We start from the raw sequence: 19361 nt of genomic DNA on the forward strand, positions 1-19361 counted from the left end.
TTTACATTTCACTGCACATCTGTATGAGCATGTGACAAATAAAAATCTTGAATCTTGAATTTACCTTTTTTGAATTCTGTTAAAAAAATAAAAATTCTAATGTAATTAAAGAGTTAGTGACATATACTGTTAAAAAAATATGTGTCAAAATGTAGTAACTCAATTCTACTGTGAACACAAATGTGTATTTTAAACAAAACGCGTTTGGACTTTGGGCTTGCCATAGAAACGTCTTACGTCAACACGTCAGGCGCCAAATTTGTAAAGTACGGAAGGCGCAACAGCGGAACACCAGCGGGTAGTGTTTTTAATATTTGTCGTAACATATCGTCTATTTTTGATTAAATTATCCCATCCAAGATGTCTCAGCAGGCAGGCTATTCACCCAACTTCAAGCGACCGGCTGAAATTATGCGAATGAGACGGAAAAGAGCACGAAGCGAAGCCGGTGCATTCTCCAGCGGCCCGGGCTCCACCAGCAGTCCGGGACAAAGCGACTCATCTCCGGCTTGCGTTCGGCCTTTCTCCCCGGGACCGCTGCATCGCTCCGGAGGTGGAATGAAACGCAGAAACCCCTTCGCGAATATCGAGAATACTTTTAGCCCGAAAAAGAAATTAGTTGTTTACAATGACGAGGGGGATGCAGAAGCTGTGGACAGTAACCAGGTAAACAAATTGACGGAAAAGGAGGGAGAAGAGGACATGCCGAGAAAGAGACAGTGTCGAGCAGCTTTACCTTTCAGTGCCCGGCTCACTGAGGTTGAACAACAGGAGCTGCAAGATGCTCCAGGCAAGGTTTGTTCTTTTAATGTTAAAGTAAAATACTGACAAAAGTATAAATAAATAAATGTAGAAATAAATTTAAGACATTTAATTATTTGTGTCCCATTTATTTACCAGTTTTTATTTATTTATTCACGCATTTAATTATTTATTCATTATTTTATTTATTTATTCCAGTATTTATTTATACATTTATTTATTTATTTATTCTAGTATTTATTTATACATTTATTTATTTATTCCAGTATTTATTTATTTATACATTTATTTATACATTTATTTATTTATTTATACATTTATTTATACATTTATTTATTTATTTATTTATACTTTTGTCAGATCTCATCCTCTATAAAATACAGGTGTTGGTTCTGACCATGTAATCTGGTGGACAAGAGGCGATATAGAGATGTATTGTGATGTTTAATTTAATTCAGTTCTATTTAAAAGAAAACTTTATTTGTTCCCGGGGGTAAATTCAAAGTCACACAGAGCAGTAAATTAACAACAGTGCAAGTACGAAACATTTTAACCTAAATATAAAGTGTCAATTTAAATACAACTTAAAGCTTAAACTTCACTTAAAAATACAAAATATAAAAGAGTAGATATAAGTGGACAGTGATCGGACTAACGGATGTAAACAGATGTAACCATAACTATGTGCAGTAAACGAGAAATAAATATATATATATATACAGAGTAGGGCTGGGCGATATGGACCAAAACGCATATCTCGATATTGTTTAGCTGAATGGCGATACTCGATATATATCGATATGTATTTTATTAACTGTGAAAACACATGGAAAAATAAACTACCTGTTTGTGAATTTAAAAAGTAATATTATAAAATAAAAATGTTCCTTAAATACAATAAAAGAGAGAGAGAGGAGGAGCAGGGTTAAGAGGGACAGACAGTCAGTCATCATCAGTGAGATGAGAAAAAGGCGACCTGGCACCTCTGTAACGTTATTTTAATGCAACATAAACTATATCCATATTAACGATATTGTCTTACCCTATATCTTGTTTGAAAATATATCGATATATCTTAAAAACTCGATATATTTCCCAGCCCTAATACAGAGCTATGTGCAAGTAGGCAAATACTAAATGATAAGTTAATAAGGTGCATGGTGAATAATGGAACAACAGAACTAATATATACAATATAGGAATAAAGTAACCAGAACTGTATGAATACTAATATAAAAAGGATAGAATATTCAGACTTCATTCAATATATTCAAAGTTTCATTCAATATATTCAAAGTTTCATTCAATATATTAATTTCCTAAACGGCTTGCCATAAATATGTTATATATGTTATGGAATATATGGTTATATATATGTTTAGTTTAGTCTAATTACAGATTTTTTCCTCATCTGTTTATAGATTCTTGTTTAAATTGCACATATATTTTTATCCCTGCACGGGTTATGTACATTTCTTGTACAAGTCTATTTTTAATTGCACAGTTTAAGTTTGATTCATCTAGAGGGATTCTTTAAATCTTTTTTTCGGTATGTATGGGAGGGGGGCGTCGGTTTTGTAGTTTAATTTTTAACAAATGTTTCATGTCATGTTCGTCTTTGTAACCTGCTACTGGATGCTTTGAATTTCCCTCGGGATCAATAAAGTATCTATCTATCTATCTATCTATCTATCTATATGCTTACAGTATACTAGAAGAGACCAGAGAAGGGTCCTGTGTCTATGTATTTGTCAGAGTCCCATTGCTCTTTAGTTTTTGAAAGAAAACGCCGTTTGAATCTGTTTGAAATAGGAATGACATATTTTTTAATTTTCTGTATTCACTTCTAGAAGAGTCTTAATTTCTCTGAAGACGACTCTCTGTTTGAAGAAGAGGAGGAAGACGTTAAAAATCCGCTGCTGAAGGTAAAAAAAAAATACTTTTTCACAATTTTGCCAAATGTCTCACTCCTCCCTACTTTACTGTAAATAACTTCCTGTTTCGTCCCAGAGTCCCCAAGCCATTGCGCCCGCCTCCATAGCTCCTCCAGTCTGCACACAGTACCCAACCGACTGGAGCCTGAAGACCCGCGTCCTCTTCACCTCCCCCCTCTCTCTCTCATGGGCAGAAAACCCTAAAGCCCAGGAGGAAGCTCTCGGGCTCAGCCAGCACTGCAGAGCTCAGTTTACCTCTCTGCCACACAGTATACAGGTAGAGTTTAGAGGCCACATTTTACAAAGGGAGATCTCTAAGTGTCGTCTTTTTGACTTCTGATAATCCCTGCTGTCCCCGTCCCCCCCATCCCCCCTGCAGGATCCCAGGTCCTGCTCTGAGCTACGTTGTGCCTTCCAGCAGAGTCTGGTGTACTGGCAGCACCCGACCCTGCCCTGGATCTCTCTGTTCCCCAGGATCAACGCTGAGAGGAGCTTTACTGGGAAGTGCACCCCGTGGGCACAAGATACAGCCCTGCAGAAGAGTCTCATGAGTGAATGGTGAGACTGAAGGCTTTTTAGTTTTAACCACAGCAACAGCTCCACTCTAAACCTGAAAAGTATTCTCCCTCAGAAGCATACAAGTTATCTGGGTATAAATAACACAAGAATATGCTCATTGCTATTCTGTTTTTCAAGTGTTTCCTAACGGAGTGTTTTCTTTCTGGTTGTCTTCTTCAGGTCGGTCAGTCTGTCGTCTCTCTACAGTCTACTGAAGACCAGGCTGTGTCCTTACTTCTACCTCTGCTCCTATCAGGTACTTCTTTAACTCCTTTTATTACATGTCATTACTCCATCTATTGATTTTATTTATTACAACGTTAATTTCCTTTCTGTCAGTTTACGGTGTTGTTCAGGGCCGCTGGTCTCGGGGGCTCGGGTAGCATCACAGCGTTTATCTCCCCTACAACCAGGGGGCTCAGAGAGGCCATGAAGGCTGAAGGTGAGAGCTCGCTTCTTTTCAAAACTCTCAACATCTCATCCAATTTAGTAATCTCACACGTGTCCCTTGAAAACTTGTTCAGGTATCGAGTTCAGTCTCCCTCTAGTGGACGAGAGGAGGAAGAGCAAGGAGCAGCAGGAAGTTGAGGTGGAGCAGATGGAGAAAGCTCAGGAGTGAGTGTGTTTTCCTTTCATCCTCAGCTTCTCCGCTGTACACTCGATTAGAAGGCCAACACTAAAGAACTTACAATCAGACTTTCCCAACTTGAATTCCCTCAATATAACCTTTAAATGTACTCCATGGGGGTTTTATCTGGTTATAAAAACAGATTTTAAATGGGACAAACCTAACTATTATCAAGGATTAAGTTAACTCTACCTGTGTTTTTAATGTGCAGCTGTTCTGAGTTAAAAGAGAGCAAGGACTGTCAGGAAGCCGAGGAAGGAGAAAGCTGTGGATACAACAACGACGATGATGAGGACGACGACGACGGCAGCTTCTCCTGGCTGAAGGAGATGGGAGTCCAGGACAAAATCAAGAAGCCGGACAGCATCAGCATACAACTGTATCCTTCCGCTTGTCAGACTCTAACGGTCCGCTAGTCCTCTATCACTACCTGTCACAAATTTCTGCAGCATTAGAGGAGATATGAAGGTGTGTTCAGGTCCAGGTAGGAAAACACACAACTCAATTGATTCAAAATGTTCCAACAATTTCCCAGAGGAGGATGCCCAACTAGGACCCTTGATGTCCTTAAATACTACCACACTTAAGAAGTCTATCTCACCCAGGGCCCTTCTCTGTGTTCAGTTCAATGTGATAAAGTCAGAAGTTAAAGCTCCTTGACCGCTGGTGTAGTCGTAAGGAGGGCACCGCTGTGTCTCTGGACCACAAACCGGAGTCCGTGGTGTGTGTGGAGGGCTCGCACACCTTCACTCTCATCAACTTCCTCATTAACTGTAAGAGTTTGGTGGCTACAGCGGGGTCCCAGGCGGGGTTACCCCCCACGCTGCTGGCTCCCATCGCTTTCAGAGGAGCTACGATGCACACGCTGAAGGTACAGAGACACGCATGCACACACGGTAAATACACACTAAACTGTATCTGCATCTGTCTAAGTGTTTGTGTTTTCAGGCCCGCAGTGTGAACGTGAAGAGCCAGGTCGGTTCCACGTACCAGAGCATCAGCAGTCTGGAGATCACAGGTACGTCAGGTCTCATTATTCATTCATTTAAAATCTACTTCAATGTAATGGTTTATTAATGTTTCCCTTCCTCCTGCAGGACCCATTCTCCCCTCCTCTCTCCAGGCCGTCACGTCCCTCCTTCGACCCGCTCAGAAAGGAAACTTCGCCGCCACTCTTTACACACACGCACCGTCAGCCGTCATGAACACGCAAAGCAACAAGCAGCAGGTGAAAATTCAGCAAAAGGAAACAGCTGTGTTCATGCAGCATTGTATTCTGAGTTTGACCATTTCTCCGTCAACAAAGTAATCTGAACAAATTGAACCCCCGACTACCCCTGAATCCTCTGACTCAGTCTTCACGTCTATCTGGATTATCAACAGTCACGCAGCTTCTGGATAGTCTAAGTTTTATTCTCTCCTTATTTAAGTGCTGTTTAAATACGTTTATCTTTGTGTTTGCAGTGTGCTGCTGGGTCTGTGGATCTGTGCGGGTGTGGTCTCCATCCTGCCTCCATCCAACAACTCCAGCAGCCCTCCAGCCTGGGCAAGACGGCTCTGACTCACATCAACATGAACAACTACAGCTACACCTGGAAGAACTGACAGGTGGAGGTGAAGCAGCGTGTCAGACAGCTGGGAAATATAAAGTGTGTGTGCTCTTGTGTTTGGGTTTTTCTTTCAAATTGCAAACAGATTTTTATTCATTGCTCTTTTATCTTTCTTTTAAAGTTTTGCTTTTGTAATCACTTTTAATCTATTTTATGTTTGAGAACTTTTTACCTTTTTTTAAAGAAATGGTACAAGTGCATTTCAACATGTATTGAGGTTGTGTTTTAGTATAAAGCTGAAAAAAATAAAAGTTATCTGGAATTTATTGAGGTTTGGGGATTTTTTTATTTAAATGTGACATTTTAGGAAATTATAGTTTTAATGCTAGATCACAATTTAATTAGAATACTTTGTTTTCAGACGAACTAATGTGAGATTTTTGACACCAATTCACAATACATATATATATATATTCATATTACTGTTTAAAGTTAGTTGGCTGCATCAGCCTGACAAAGTGTAAAGGCCATTGATTGTTCCTCAGCGCCCATACTGGGAAAAAGCTTCATACATATATTTAATACATTAGCAGAAATATCTAGATATCCAACCTCATTTATTTAATAGTTTGTACTATTATGTGATAATTATTCATATTAATTTCCTAAATGTAGTTCAAGCTGCATCAAAGCATTAAAAACGTGTCTAGTGATGCAGCAGCGCCCTCTGCTGGCTGCAAGGAGAAGTGCAAAAGCTTACAGCACCTGGTATTCCCAGGCGGTCTCCCATCCAAGTACTAACCAGGCCCGACCCTGCTTAGCTTCCGAGATCGGACGAGATCGGGCGTGTTCAGGGTGGTATGGCCGTAAGCGAAGATTACGGTCCCATAAAGGCTCTTTATAGATGTGGCTCATTACGGCCACTAACATCAGTGAGTGTTTCAGTACACACAAGCATCATCAGAATATGTTCAGAAATTGTGGACCAGTCTCGTATATTAGAAGTCTTTAGCAAGTTCAGTCAATTTTCTGGTTATAAAAATTAACTGGGATAAATCTTTACTCATTCCTCTAAATGTTTCAGCAAAGCAGCTCTCCTTACCAGCTATTCCACATAAGTGGCATGACTCTAGCTTTATATACTTGGGTTTGAATATAACCAAATTCTCAGACATATCACATGCAAACTACGATAAACTTAAAGCTGAAATTTGATCTGATATCCAAAGGTGGTCTGGTTTGAAAATTACATTGCAAGGTAGAATCTCAATTGTGAAAATTAATATTCTTGGCCGACTGAACTTTCTATTTTCCATGATCCCTTTACCTCCACCACCTAAATACTTTGACGATTTACAAGCAATGATTTCTAAATTCATCTGGGATAGCAAAAGACCTCGCATTAGGTTGAAAACACTTCAACGTTCAAAAACCACTGGAGGTCTTGCGCTTCCCGATTTTAAGATTTATTTCTGGTGCTTTCAGATTAAAAAATTAAAAACATGGTGTAATGAGGAAGCCACTACATCTTGGCGTCAAATAGAACAGGCACTAGTCAAACCACATAGAATTACAGATCTGATGTGAAGTGGGATGAAACCTAGAACAGCAGGTAGAGTGTTTGGACCAATTATAGGGACCTCACTGCAAATCTGGTCGGATGCTTAGAAATATATGGATTGTGAGATTAAGTTATGTGATCGCTCTCCAATATGGTACAATTACAATCTACTACAGAACTCTGGTTCATTCTTCAATAAAAGCTGGGCCGCTGGGGGAGTCCATAGACTCAAAGATCTGTACAGCAGAGATGGCCTTATTAATATTAATTTCCTAAATGTAGTTCAAGCTGCATCAAAGCATTAAAAACGTGTCTAGTGATGCAGCAGCAGCGCCCTCTGCTGGCTGCAAGGAGAAGTGCAAAAGCTTACAGCACCTGGTATTCCCAGGCGGTCTCCCATCCAAGTACTAACCAGGCCCGACCCTGCTAAGCTTCCGAGATCGGACGAGATCGGGCGTGTTCAGGGTGGTATGGCCGTAAGCGAAGATTACAGTCCCATAAAGGCTCTTTATAGATGTGGCTCATTACGGCCACTAACATCAGTGAGTGTTTCAGTACACACAAGCATCATCAGAATATGTTCAGAAATCGTGGACCAGCACCTCTGATCACAGTGATACAGTTTCCCAACATGAATTCAAAAGCCTTTCTGTCTTTTACAATCATGTCTGAATACGTGATTGCTGCATTAAGTAATCATTTTTCAGGTACTTACACTTTATACAGATTACTTTCTGCCCCATTTTATTTGGGTTATATCTTAAATATAATCACTCCAAAATACAATGTAATAATTGTCAGATTCTATTATATGAGCTAGGCAGCACTGTGTGTTTTATAAGATAGTTTTCAGTACAATGTTTGTTTAACATAAAATTAACTTCATGAAATACCAGGTGCTGTAAACACATTTCTTCTTGCTGCATTGTTAGTTAAAGCTCTAAGTGTGTCGCGATGCAGCAGCGCCCTCTGCTGTCTGAAAGGAGAAGTGCAAAAGCTTACAGCACCTGGTATTCCCAGGCGGTCTCCCATCCAAGTACTAACCAGGCCCGACCCTGCTTAGCTTCCGAGATCGGACGAGATCGGGCGTGTTCAGGGTGGTATGGCCGTAAGCTATTATTACATACAAATATAAGCTTTTTAAATATGCAGTACAATATTTAAAAGAGATTTATTATTTTTCTATAACGTAATAATTACGATTTTATGTTATGGGCAATTCATTTTCATGTCAAGAATTAAGCTGACTTGCCCTTTAGCCTGTTTCTTGTTTGACCGTGACATTAAATGCTGACATAAAAGGGAAGTTTATGTGAAAATATTTATTTCTTATGTTTTTTATGCATTTTAAATTAACCCTAAAATTAAGCAGATGTTTAAAGTGCTACTTAAAAACTCTAAAACAGATCAGTGCTACGTACAAAGTAATCTGAACTAATCTGAACAAATTGAACCCCCGACTACCCCTGAATCCTCTGACTCAGTCTTCACGTCTATCTGGATTATCAACAGTCACGCAGCTTCTGGATAGTCTAAGTTTTATTCTCTCCTTATTTAAGTGCTGTTTAAATACGTTTATCTTTGTGTTTGCAGTGTGCTGCTGGGTCTGTGGATCTGTGTGGGTGTGGTCTCCATCCTGCCTCCATCCAACAACTCCAGCAGCCCTCCAGCCTGGGCAAGACGGCTCTGACTCACATCAACATGAACAACTACAGCTACACCTGGAAGAACTGACAGGTGGAGGTGAAGCAGCGTGTCAGACAGCTGGGAAATATAAAGTGTGTGTGCTCTTGTGTTTGTGTTTTTCTTTCAAATTGCAAACAGATTTTTATTCATTGATCTTTTATCTTTCTTTTAAAGTTTTGCATTTGTAATCACTTTTAATCTATTTTATGTTTGAGAACTTTTTACCTTTTATTAAAGAAATGGTACAAGTGCATTTCAACAGGTATTGAGGTTGTGTTTTAGTATAAAGCTGAGAAAAATAAAAGTTATCTGGAATTTATTGAGGTTTGGGATTTTTTTTATTTAAATGTGACATTTCAGGAAATTATAATTTTAATGCTAGATCACAATTTAATTAGAATACTTTGTTTTCAGACAAACTAATGTGAGATTTTTGACACCAATTCACAATACATATATATATATATTCATATTACTGTTTAAAGTTAGTTGGCTGCATCAGCCTGACAAAGTGTAAAGGCCATTGATTGTTCCTCAGCGCCCATACTGGGAAAAAGCTTCATACATATATTTAATACATTAGCAGAAATATCTAGATATCAACCTCATTTATTTAATAGTTTGTACTATTATGTGATAATTATTCATATTAATTTCCTAAATGTAGTTGAAGCTGCATCAAAGCATTAAAAACGTGTCTAGTGATGCAGCAGCAGCGCCCTCTGCTGGCTGCAAGGAGAAGTGCAAAAGCTTACAGCACCTGGTATTCCCAGGCGGTCTCCCATCCAAGTACTAACCAGGCCCGACCCTGCTTAGCTTCCGAGATCGGACGAGATCGGGCGTGTTCAGGGTGGTATGGCCGTAAGCGAAGATTACAGTCCCATAAAGGCTCTTTATAGATGTGGCTCATCACGGCCACTAACATCAGTGAGTGTTTCAGTACACACAAGCATCATCAGAATATGTTCAGAAATTGTGGACCAGCAGCTCTGATCACAGTGATACAGTTTCCCAACATGAATTCAAAAGGCTTTCTGTCTTTTACAATCATGTCTGGATACGTGATTGCTGCATTAAGTAATCATTTTTCAGGTACTTACACTTTATACAGATTACTTTCTGCCCCATTTTATTTGGGTTATATCTTAAATATAATCACTCCAAAGTACAATGTAATAATTGTCAGATTCTATTATATGAGCTAGGCAGCACTGTGTGTTTTATAAGATAGTTTTCAGTACAATGTTTGTTTAACATAAAATTAACTTCATGAAATACCAGGTGCTGTAAACACATTTCTTCTTGCTGCATTGTTAGTTAAAGCTCTAAGTGTGTCGCGATGCAGCAGCGCCCTCTGCTGGCTGCAAGGAGAAGTGCAAAAGCTTACAGCACCTGGTATTCCCAGGCGGTCTCCCATCCAAGTACTAACCAGGCCCGACCCTGCTTAGCTTCCGAGATCGGACGAGATCGGGCGTGTTCAGGGTGGTATGGCCGTAAGCGATTAATACATACAAATATAAGCTTTTTAAATATGCAGTACAATATTTAAAAGAGATTTATTATTTTTCTATAACGTAATAATTACAATTTTATGTTATGGGCAATTCATTTTCATGTCAAGAATTAAGCTGACTTGCCCTTTAGCCTGTTTCTTGTTTGACCGTGACATTAAATGCTGACATAAAAGGGAAGTTTATGTGAAAATATTTATTTATTATGTTTTTTATGCATTTTAAATTAACCCTAAAATTAAGCAGATGTTTAAAGTGCTACTTAAAAACTCTAAAACAGATCAGTGCTACGTACAAAGTAATCTGAACTAATCTGAACAAATTGAACCCCCGACTACCCCTGAATCCTCTGACTCAGTCTTCACGTCTATGTGGATTATCAACAGTCACGCAGCTTCTGGATAGTCTAAGTTTTATTCTCTCCTTATTTAAGTGCTGTTTAAATACGTTTATCTTTGTGTTTGCAGTGTGCTGCTGGGTCTGTGGATCTGTGCGGGTGTGGTCTCCATCCTGCCTCCATCCAACAACTCCAGCAGCCCTCCAGCCTGGGCAAGACGGCTCTGACTCACATCAACATGAACAACTACAGCTACACCTGGAAGAACTGACAGGTGGAGGTGAAGCAGCGTGTCAGACAGCTGGGAAATATAAAGTGTGTGTGCTCTTGTGTTTGGGTTTTTCTTTCAAATTGCAAACAGATTTTTATTCATTGCTCTTTTATCTTTCTTTTAAAGTTTTGCATTTGTAATCACTTTTAATCTATTTTATGTTTGAGAACTTTTTACCTGGAGGAAATGTTTTCAATGAGATTTTTTTAAAGAAATGGTACAAGTGCATTTCAACATGTATTGAGGTTGTGTTTTAGTATAAAGCTGAGAAAAATAAAAGTTATCTGGAATTTATTGAGGTTTGGGGATTTTTTTTAATTTAAATGTGACATTTCAGGAAATTATAGTTTTAATGCTAGATCACAATTTAATTAGAATACTTTGTTTTCAGACAAACTAATGTGAGATTTTTGACACCAATTCACAATACATATATATATATATTCATATTACTGTTTAAAGTTAGTTGGCTGCATCAGCCTGACAAAGTGTAAAGGCCATTGATTGTTCCTCAGCGCCCATACTGGGAAAAAGCTTCATACATATATTTAATACATTAGCAGAAATATCTAGATATCAACCTCATTTATTTAATAGTTTGTACTATTATGTGATAATTATTAATATTAATTTCCTAAATGTAGTTCAAGCTGCATCAAAGCATTAAAAACGTGTCTAGTGATGCAGCAGCAGCGCCCTCTGCTGGCTGCAAGGAGAAGTGCAAAAGCTTACAGCACCTGGTATTCCCAGGCGGTCTCCCATCCAAGTACTAACCAGGCCCGACCCTGCTTAGCTTCCGAGATCGGACGAGATCGGGCGTGTTCAGGGTGGTATGGCCGTAAGCGAAGATTACAGTCCCATAAAGGCTCTTTATAGATGTGGCTCATCACGGCCACTAACATCAGTGAGTGTTTCAGTACTAGAGGTCTGCACGGGCTTGAAAATGAAGCCCGAGCCCATGACCTGCTGATGACGTAGAGGCCCGACCCGACAATATGCCCGACTGTAAAGCAACATTTGAAGCCCGAGTCAAAACCCGAACACGCACGCATGCGCGCACACACGCACGCCCGCGCGCGCGCACACACACACACACACACACACACACACACACACACTCTTTTCAACTGACAACACACACCACACAAATAGTCTACTCACCAACTAAAGTAGTCTACAGATTGGGAAGGAGTAACTTACGCAATACTCACACAACGAATGAAGCTTTAGACTATATCACAGCAGAACAGCGCATCATCGGCCCCAAAGCAGCAAATAACTTTCAATGAAGAGTTTTAAAGAACATTTTAATAACTATCAAACTAATATGTAATACAAAAGCACTCTACAACACTGCAGTGCCATAGAAAAGCAACTGTTTCTTTACCAATTCATGTGCACAGCGCAGAATTTTTTATGCGCTCCATTAGGCCTATACAAAAACGAACACATGCCGACAGCGGCCCCAAAAAATATGCAAATACCTTGTTATAAAACATTTTCCTTATGGATTATGGCCTACCTGGCTAACGTAACTCCAGAAAAAAACAGGGAAGGGATTGCCAGAACGCGGCTAATAAATCCTCCTCGCCCATGAACAGGGAAAAGGGCCTCATTGTCCAACTTGGCCGCTCTCAAACTATTTACAGTCATGTTACTCCTTAGAACTGCAATGCGTTGTGGAGGAAAAGAATTGAGTCCACCGTGGATGGCTTCAGTGCGGTCCTCCTTTTATCCACTGCTCTACCGGCGGCACTGAAGTTTCTCTCGCTGCTGCTGCTGCTTGCGGGGATGCTGAAGACAGAGCGCGCAAGTCTGGCAAGCAAGGGCATCGTAGAACATCTCTGTCATTTTTTTCCATCGCATCACTGACACTGAGGTATTTTTGCACCTCATCAACAGTGTCGTCTGTGGTGGTCGCGTTCTCCCACTCACATTCCACCTGCATAGCTCTCCTTTTGGCACGGGGCTCGTCACCGGCAACAGGTAGATCAGCTGGTTCCTGGGGAACAGCTGGCGTAGCGGCTGAGAAGCAGGCTAGCTGAGCCCTGGCATCTAGGTGGACGCTTTCTCTCTCAGATGCGGACATCATTCTCAGTTGGCTAAACTTGGGCCATAAAAAAAGGGCAAGCTTGTGGAGCGGCTGGATCTCTATTTTCTTCCCAATCCATTCCAGCTGTCTGTGGCGGATAATTGCCTGATGTGGTGTGTCTGAAGAGACAGGTTGGCAATGCCGTTTAAGCCTCTCGTGCCACAGCATGACCAGGTTGAGGGTAGGGCATTGGTCGCCCTCAAGCTCCGTCTGCGCGTCATAGAAGGGCCGAAGGAATTCCACAAGGAATCCCATGACGTCAGGTGATACGTCATCAATCCGGCGGCTTTCCCCGCGACTGTCAAGCTTCTCCTTCAGCTCAGGTATACCTCCTTGATTGATTCCAAGGTGAGACAAACACTGCTGAACCTTGTCTCTCCAATTTGCTTCACTGTTTTCTTCAGCTGGCTTGCAAGACCGGACTTTTTGGTATATTTCACAAGGGCCTTAGCTGCCCGCAAAGTCTCTCCTATCTCTGGGGCGACTTCGCTGAGCTCGGTGTTGTCCAGGACGTGTTTGAGCACAGTGTTATAAACGTGATCTTGACAATCGAGACGGCGATATGGCCTGAGCGCAGATTTGATGTTTGCCCCCTGATCAGTGACCCAAACCACTTTATTGAAGACAGTGGCATCAAATCCCAGTACTGACACCAGCTGCTGCTGTAGCTCTCTCCTTATATTTTCACCCGTTTTGGCTTCATCGGGGGGAAACATCGCGGTGGTCAGTACACGGCTCCTAAGCTGGAATGTAGGCGTTACATAATGGCATGTGATGCACATGTAACTGACCTTACGGTAATCGTCAGTCCACATATCAGTGGTCATTCCTACATTTGTTTTGGACATGATCTCTGATATTTCCCTGACAGCATCTTCTCTTTTAGTGGCTGCAACATCGGCACATTTTCGAGAGATGGTGGTAGGACATGGCAAGACTTCTTTTGCTGGGAGACGGCCATAGCTTGCGCCAACATTGATGAGCTCTTGAGCCAGAGATAGAAAGCCCGCTCCAGTAACGGATTTAAAGGACCTGATATCCTGACAACAGTAGTTGACACACTTATCCAAAACTCCAGATTTCACCTTAGCTGGCACTTTCTTGTCTGGCAGTACTGGTTTAGTGAAGGCTGTCACTGGCAATTGTCTTGATTGACTAGCAGCACCAAAACGGCCACCACCGCAGCCACTGCCTTGTACATGCCGAAGGAGGGAGGATGACCCGGTCTTCTTGCTATCATATTTTAAAATGATCTTGCAACGGCAACAATGTACATTCCCTGTGTACTCTCTTGTTTCGCTCTCCACAATCAAATCAAAGTACTCCCACAGATCAGCCTTCCCATTCTCGTTTGGGATTTTAATAAGCTCACCTTTCGCGATCTTGTGCCTCAGTTCCTCCATAGCTTGCCTTGCACTGATTCTTCCCTCACTTTTCCCGCCGAATGCAATATTTATTTCAAATTCAAACAACAATGTTGTGTGTGTGTGTGTGTGTGTGTGTGTGTGTGTGTGTGTGTGTGTGCGTGCGTGCGTGCGTGCGTGCGTGCGTGCGCGCAAATAATCAAAAAATACACACACAGAGCCCGGCCCGACGCAAGCCCGAATTATGTAAATGTGAACAAAGCCCTACCCGGCCCTAGCCCGAGGCCCGACCTCGGGTTCGGTCGGGGTCGGGTTGCAGACCTCTATTCAATACACACAAGCATCATCAGAATATGTTCAGAAATTGTGGACCAGCACCTCTGATCACAGTGATACAGTTTCCCAACATGAATTCAAAAGCCTTTCTGTCTTTTACAATCATGTCTGAATACGTGATTGCTGCATTAAGTAATCATTTTTCAGGTACTTACACTTTATACAGATTACTTTCTGCCCCATTTTATTTGGGTTATATCTTAAATATAATCACTCCAAAATACAATGTAATAATTGTCAGATTCTATTATATGAGCTAGGCAGCACTGCGTGTTTCATAAGATAGTTTTCAGTACAATGTTTGTTTAACATAAAATTAACTTCATGAAATACCAGGTGCTGTAAACACATTTCTTCTTGCTGCATTGTTAGTTAAAGCTCTAAGTGTGTCGCGATGCAGCAGCGCCCTCTGCTGTCTGAAAGGAGAAGTTCAAAAGCTTACAGCACCTGGTATTCCCAGGCGGTCTCCCATCCAAGTACTAACCAGGCCCGACCCTGCTTAGCTTCCGAGATCGGACGAGATCGGGCGTGTTCAGGGTGGTATGGCCGTAAGCGATTATTACACGCACAGATAAGCTTTTTAAATATGCAGTACAATATTTAAAAGAGATTTATTATTTTTCTATAACGTAATAATGACAATTTTATGTTATGGGCAATTCATTTTCATGTCAAGAAATAAGCTCTGACTTGCCCTTTAGCCTGTTTCTTGTTTGACCGTGACATTAAATGCTGACATAAAAGGGAAGTTTATGTGAAAATATTTATTTATTATGTTTTTTATGCATTTTAAATTAACCCTAAAATTAAGCAGATGTTTAAAGTGCTACTTAAAAACTCTAAAACAGATCAGTGCTCAGTACAAAGTAATCTGAACTAATCTGAACAATTTGAACCCCCGACTACCCCTGAATCCTCTGACTCAGTCTTCACGTCTATCTGGATTATCAACAGTCACGCAGCTTCTGGATAGTCTAAGTTTTATTCTCTCCTTATTTAAGTGCTGTTTAAATACGTTTATCTTTGTGTTTGCAGTGTGCTGCTGGGTCTGTGGATCTGTGTGGGTGTGGTCTCCATCCTGCCTCCATCCAACAACTCCAGCAGCCCTCCAGCCTGGGCAAGACGGCTCTGACTCACATCAACATGAACAACTACAGCTACACCTGGAAGAACTGACAGGTGGAGGTGAAGCAGCGTGTCAGACAGCTGGGAAATATAAAGTGTGTGTGCTCTTGCGTTTGGGTTTTTCTTTCAAATTGCAAACAGATTTTTATTCATTGCTCTTTTATCTTTCTTTTAAAGTTTTGCTTTTGTAATCACTTTTAATCTATTTTATGTTTGAGAACTTTTTACCTTTTTTTAAAGAAATGGTACAAGTGCATTTCAACATGTATTGAGGTTGTGTTTTAGTATAAAGCTGAGAAAAATAAAAGTTATCTGGAATTTATTGAGGTTTGTGGATTTTTTTTATTTAAATGTGACATTTCAGGAAATTATAGTTTTAATGCTAGATCACAATTTAATTAGAATACTTTGTTTTCAGACAAACTAATGTGAGATTTTTAACACCAATTCACAATACATATATATATTCATATTACTGTTTAAAGTTAGTTGGCTGCATCAGCCTGACAAAGTGTAAAGGCCATTGATTGTTCCTCAGCGCCCATACTGGGAAAAAGCTTCATACATATATTTAATACATTAACAGAAATATCTAGATATCAACCTCATTTATTTAATACTTTGTACTATTATGTGATAATTATTAATATTAATTTCCTAAATGTAGTTCAAGCTGCATCAAAGCATTAAAAACGTGTCTAGTGATGCAGCAGCAGCGCCCTCTGCTGGCTGCAAGGAGAAGTGCAAAAGCTTACAGCACCTGGTATTCCCAGGCGGTCTCCCATCCAAGTACTAACCAGGCCCGACCCTGCTTAGCTTCCGAGATCGGACGAGATCGGGCGTGTTCAGGGTGGTATGGCCGTAAGCGAAGATTACAGTCCCATAAAGGCTCTTTATAGATGTGTCTCATCACGGCCACTAACATCAGTGAGTGTTTCAGTACACACAAGCATCATCAGAGTATGTTCAGAAATTGTGGACCAGCACCTCTGATCACAGTGATACAGTTTCCCAACATGAATTCAAAAGCCTTTCTGTCTTTTACAATCATGTCTGAATACGTGATTGCTGCATTAAGTAATCATTTTTCAGGTACTTACACTTTATACAGATTACTTTCTGCCCCATTTTATTTAGGTTATATCTTAAATATAATCACTCCAAAGTACAATGTAATAATTGTCAGATTCTATTATATGAGCTAGGCAGCACTGTGTGTTTTATAAGATAGTTTTCAGTACAATGTTTGTTTAACATAAAATTAACTTCATGAAATACCAGGTGCTGTAAACACATTTCTTCTTGCTGCATTGTTAGTTAAAGCTCTAAGTGTGTCGCGATGCAGCAGCGCCCTCTGCTGGCTGCAAGGAGAAGTGCAAAAGCTTACAGCACCTGGTATTCCCAGGCGGTCTCCCATCCAAGTACTAACCAGGCCCGACCCTGCTTAGCTTCCGAGATCGGACGAGATCGGGCGTGTTCAGGGTGGTATGGCCGTAAGCGATTATTACATGCACATATAAGCTTTTTAAATATGCAGTACAATATTTAGAAGATATTTATTATTTTTCTATAACGTAATAATTACAATTTTATGTTATGGGCAATTCATTTTCATGTCAAGAATTAAGCTCTGACTTGCCCTTTAGCCTGTTTCTTGTTTGACCGTGACATTAAATGCTGACATAAAAGGGAAGTTTATGTGAAAATATTTATTTCTTATGTTTTTTATGCATTTTAAATTAACCCTAAAATTAAGCAGATGTTTAAAGTGCTACTTAAAAACTCTAAAACAGATCAGTGCTATGTACAAAGTAATCTGAACTAATCTGAACAAATTGAACCCCCGACTACCCCTGAATCCTCTGACTCAGTCTTCACGTCTATCTGGATTATCAACAGTCACGCAGCTTCTGGATAGTCTAAGTTTTATTCTCTCCTTATTTAAGTGCTGTTTAAATACGTTTATCTTTGTGTTTGCAGTGTGCTGCTGGGTCTGTGGATCTGTGCGGGTGTGGTCTCCATCCTGCCTCCATCCAACAACTCCAGCAGCCCTCCAGCCTGGGCAAGACGGCTCTGACTCACATCAACATGAACAACTACAGCTACACCTGGAAGAACTGACAGGTGGAGGTGAAGCAGCGTGTCAGACAGCTGGGAAATATAAAGTGTGTGTGCTCTTGTGTTTGGGTTTTTCTTTCAAATTGCAAACAGATTTTTATTCATTGCTCTTTTATCTTTCTTTTAAAGTTTTGCTTTTGTAATCACTTTTAATCTATTTTATGTTTGAGAACTTTTTACCTTTTTTTAAAGAAATGGTACAAGTGCATTTCAACATGTATTGAGGTTGTGTTTTAGTATAAAGCTGAAAAAAATAAAAGTTATCTGGAATTTATTGAGGTTTGGGGATTTTTTTATTTAAATGTGACATTTTAGGAAATTATAGTTTTAATGCTAGATCACAATTTAATTAGAATACTTTGTTTTCAGACGAACTAATGTGAGATTTTTGACACCAATTCACAATACATATATATCTTCATATTACTGTTTAAAGTTAGTTGGCTGCATCAGCCTGACAAAGTGTAAAGGCCATTGATTGTTCCTCAGCGCCCATACTGGGAAAAAGCTTCATACATATATTTAATACATTAGCAGAAATATCTAGATATCCAACCTCATTTATTTAATAGTTTGTACTATTATGTGATAATTATTCATATTAATTTCCTAAATGTAGTTCAAGCTGCATCAAAGCATTAAAAACGTGTCTAGTGATGAAGCAGCGCCCTCTGCTGGCTGCAAGGAGAAGTGCAAAAGCTTACAGCACCTGGTATTCCCAGGCGGTCTCCCATCCAAGTACTAACCAGGCCCGACCCTGCTTAGCTTCCGAGATCGGACGAGATCGGGCGTGTTCAGGGTGGTATGGCCGTAAGCGAAGATTAGGGTCCCATAAAGGCTCTTTATAGATGTGTCTCATCACGGTCACTAACATCAGTGAGTGTTTCAGTACACACAAGCATCATCAGAACATGTTCAGAAATTGTGGACCAGCAGCTCTGATCACAGTGATACAGTTTCCCAACATGAATTCAAAAGCCTTTCTGTCCTTTACAATCATGTCTGAATACGTGATTGCTGCATTAAGTAATCATTTTTCAGGTACTTACACTTTATACAGATTACTTTCTGCCCCATTTTATTTGGGTTATATCTTAAATATAATCACTCCAAAATACAATGTAATAATTGTCAGATTCTATTATATGAGCTAGGCAGCACTGTGTGTTTTATAAGATAGTTTTCAGTACAATGTTTGTTTAACATAAAATTAACTTCATGAAATACCAGGTGCTGTAAACACATTTCTTCTTGCTGCATTGTTAGTTAAAGCTCTAAGTGTGTCGCGATGCAGCAGCGCCCTCTGCTGGCTGCAAGGAGAAGTGCAAAAGCTTACAGCACCTGGTATTCCCAGGCGGTCTCCCATCCAAGTACTAACCAGGCCCGACCCTGCTTAGCTTCCGAGATCGGACGAGATCGGGCGTGTTCAGGGTGGTATGGCCGTAAGCGATTATTACATGCACATATAAGCTTTTTAAATATGCAGTACAATATTTAGAAGATATTTATTATTTTTCTATAACGTAAT

At 40.2% G+C, this 19361-nt stretch overlaps 1 protein-coding gene and 11 non-coding genes across 13 annotated transcripts; 1 reads left to right on the forward strand and 11 right to left on the reverse strand.

Moving 5' to 3' along the window:
- Window positions 1-242: 242 nt before the first annotated feature.
- LOC132959618 (protein downstream neighbor of son homolog) lies at window positions 243-8998 on the forward strand. Of its 2 annotated transcripts, none has more exons than XM_061032751.1 (12): window positions 243-795; window positions 2613-2687; window positions 2773-2973; window positions 3076-3254; window positions 3435-3510; window positions 3594-3696; window positions 3779-3869; window positions 4094-4261; window positions 4555-4753; window positions 4831-4900; window positions 4980-5110; window positions 8587-8998. In XM_061032751.1, exons 1-12 carry the CDS (start codon window positions 361-363, stop codon window positions 8725-8727), a joined length of 1869 nt encoding a protein of 622 aa, XP_060888734.1. In that variant the 5' UTR covers window positions 243-360; the 3' UTR covers window positions 8728-8998. The 2 variants fall into 2 exon arrangements, with proteins under 2 accessions (XP_060888734.1, XP_060888733.1); XM_061032750.1 differs by lacking the exon at window positions 8587-8998 and adding an exon at window positions 5347-5758.
- LOC132960110 (5S ribosomal RNA) lies at window positions 6186-6304 on the reverse strand. Its single transcript, XR_009667173.1, has one exon. It is a non-coding gene; the product is annotated as a 5S ribosomal RNA (ribosomal RNA).
- On the reverse strand, window positions 7357-7475 carry LOC132960082 (5S ribosomal RNA). The gene has a single exon (XR_009667169.1). It is a non-coding gene; the product is annotated as a 5S ribosomal RNA (ribosomal RNA).
- On the reverse strand, window positions 7989-8107 carry LOC132960125 (5S ribosomal RNA). Its single transcript, XR_009667187.1, has one exon. It is a non-coding gene; the product is annotated as a 5S ribosomal RNA (ribosomal RNA).
- A 429-nt stretch (window positions 8999-9427) lies between the features above and the next one.
- LOC132960137 (5S ribosomal RNA) lies at window positions 9428-9546 on the reverse strand. Its single transcript, XR_009667198.1, has one exon. It is a non-coding gene; the product is annotated as a 5S ribosomal RNA (ribosomal RNA).
- Window positions 9547-10059: 513 nt separating this feature from the next.
- Window positions 10060-10178, reverse strand: LOC132959899 (5S ribosomal RNA). Its single transcript, XR_009667132.1, has one exon. It is a non-coding gene; the product is annotated as a 5S ribosomal RNA (ribosomal RNA).
- A 1345-nt stretch (window positions 10179-11523) lies between these two features.
- On the reverse strand, window positions 11524-11642 carry LOC132959910 (5S ribosomal RNA). The gene has a single exon (XR_009667143.1). It is a non-coding gene; the product is annotated as a 5S ribosomal RNA (ribosomal RNA).
- A 3383-nt stretch (window positions 11643-15025) lies between these two features.
- On the reverse strand, window positions 15026-15144 carry LOC132959922 (5S ribosomal RNA). The gene has a single exon (XR_009667152.1). It is a non-coding gene; the product is annotated as a 5S ribosomal RNA (ribosomal RNA).
- Window positions 15145-16463: 1319 nt separating this feature from the next.
- On the reverse strand, window positions 16464-16582 carry LOC132959933 (5S ribosomal RNA). The gene has a single exon (XR_009667155.1). It is a non-coding gene; the product is annotated as a 5S ribosomal RNA (ribosomal RNA).
- A 513-nt stretch (window positions 16583-17095) lies between these two features.
- LOC132959945 (5S ribosomal RNA) lies at window positions 17096-17214 on the reverse strand. The gene has a single exon (XR_009667156.1). It is a non-coding gene; the product is annotated as a 5S ribosomal RNA (ribosomal RNA).
- A 1316-nt stretch (window positions 17215-18530) lies between these two features.
- Window positions 18531-18649, reverse strand: LOC132959957 (5S ribosomal RNA). Its single transcript, XR_009667157.1, has one exon. It is a non-coding gene; the product is annotated as a 5S ribosomal RNA (ribosomal RNA).
- A 513-nt stretch (window positions 18650-19162) lies between these two features.
- On the reverse strand, window positions 19163-19281 carry LOC132959968 (5S ribosomal RNA). Its single transcript, XR_009667158.1, has one exon. It is a non-coding gene; the product is annotated as a 5S ribosomal RNA (ribosomal RNA).
- Window positions 19282-19361: the final 80 nt, after the last annotated feature.

This window comes from Labrus mixtus, chromosome 24 (genome assembly GCF_963584025.1).
Source record: "Labrus mixtus chromosome 24, fLabMix1.1, whole genome shotgun sequence".
Classification (NCBI taxonomy): Eukaryota; Metazoa; Chordata; class Actinopteri; order Labriformes; family Labridae; genus Labrus; species Labrus mixtus.

Bases quoted from the DNA above. Each gene is read 5' to 3' on its own strand.
- LOC132959618 (XM_061032751.1), top strand. From the start codon at position 361: ATGTCTCAGCAGGCAGGCTATTCACCCAACTTCAAGCGACCGGCTGAA. The intron at 796-2,612 runs GTTTGTTCTTTT...ATTCACTTCTAG, and splicing joins TGCAAGATGCTCCAGGCAAG to AAGAGTCTTAATTTCTCTGA. The intron at 4,901-4,979 runs GTACGTCAGGTC...TTCCTCCTGCAG, and splicing joins CAGCAGTCTGGAGATCACAG to GACCCATTCTCCCCTCCTCT.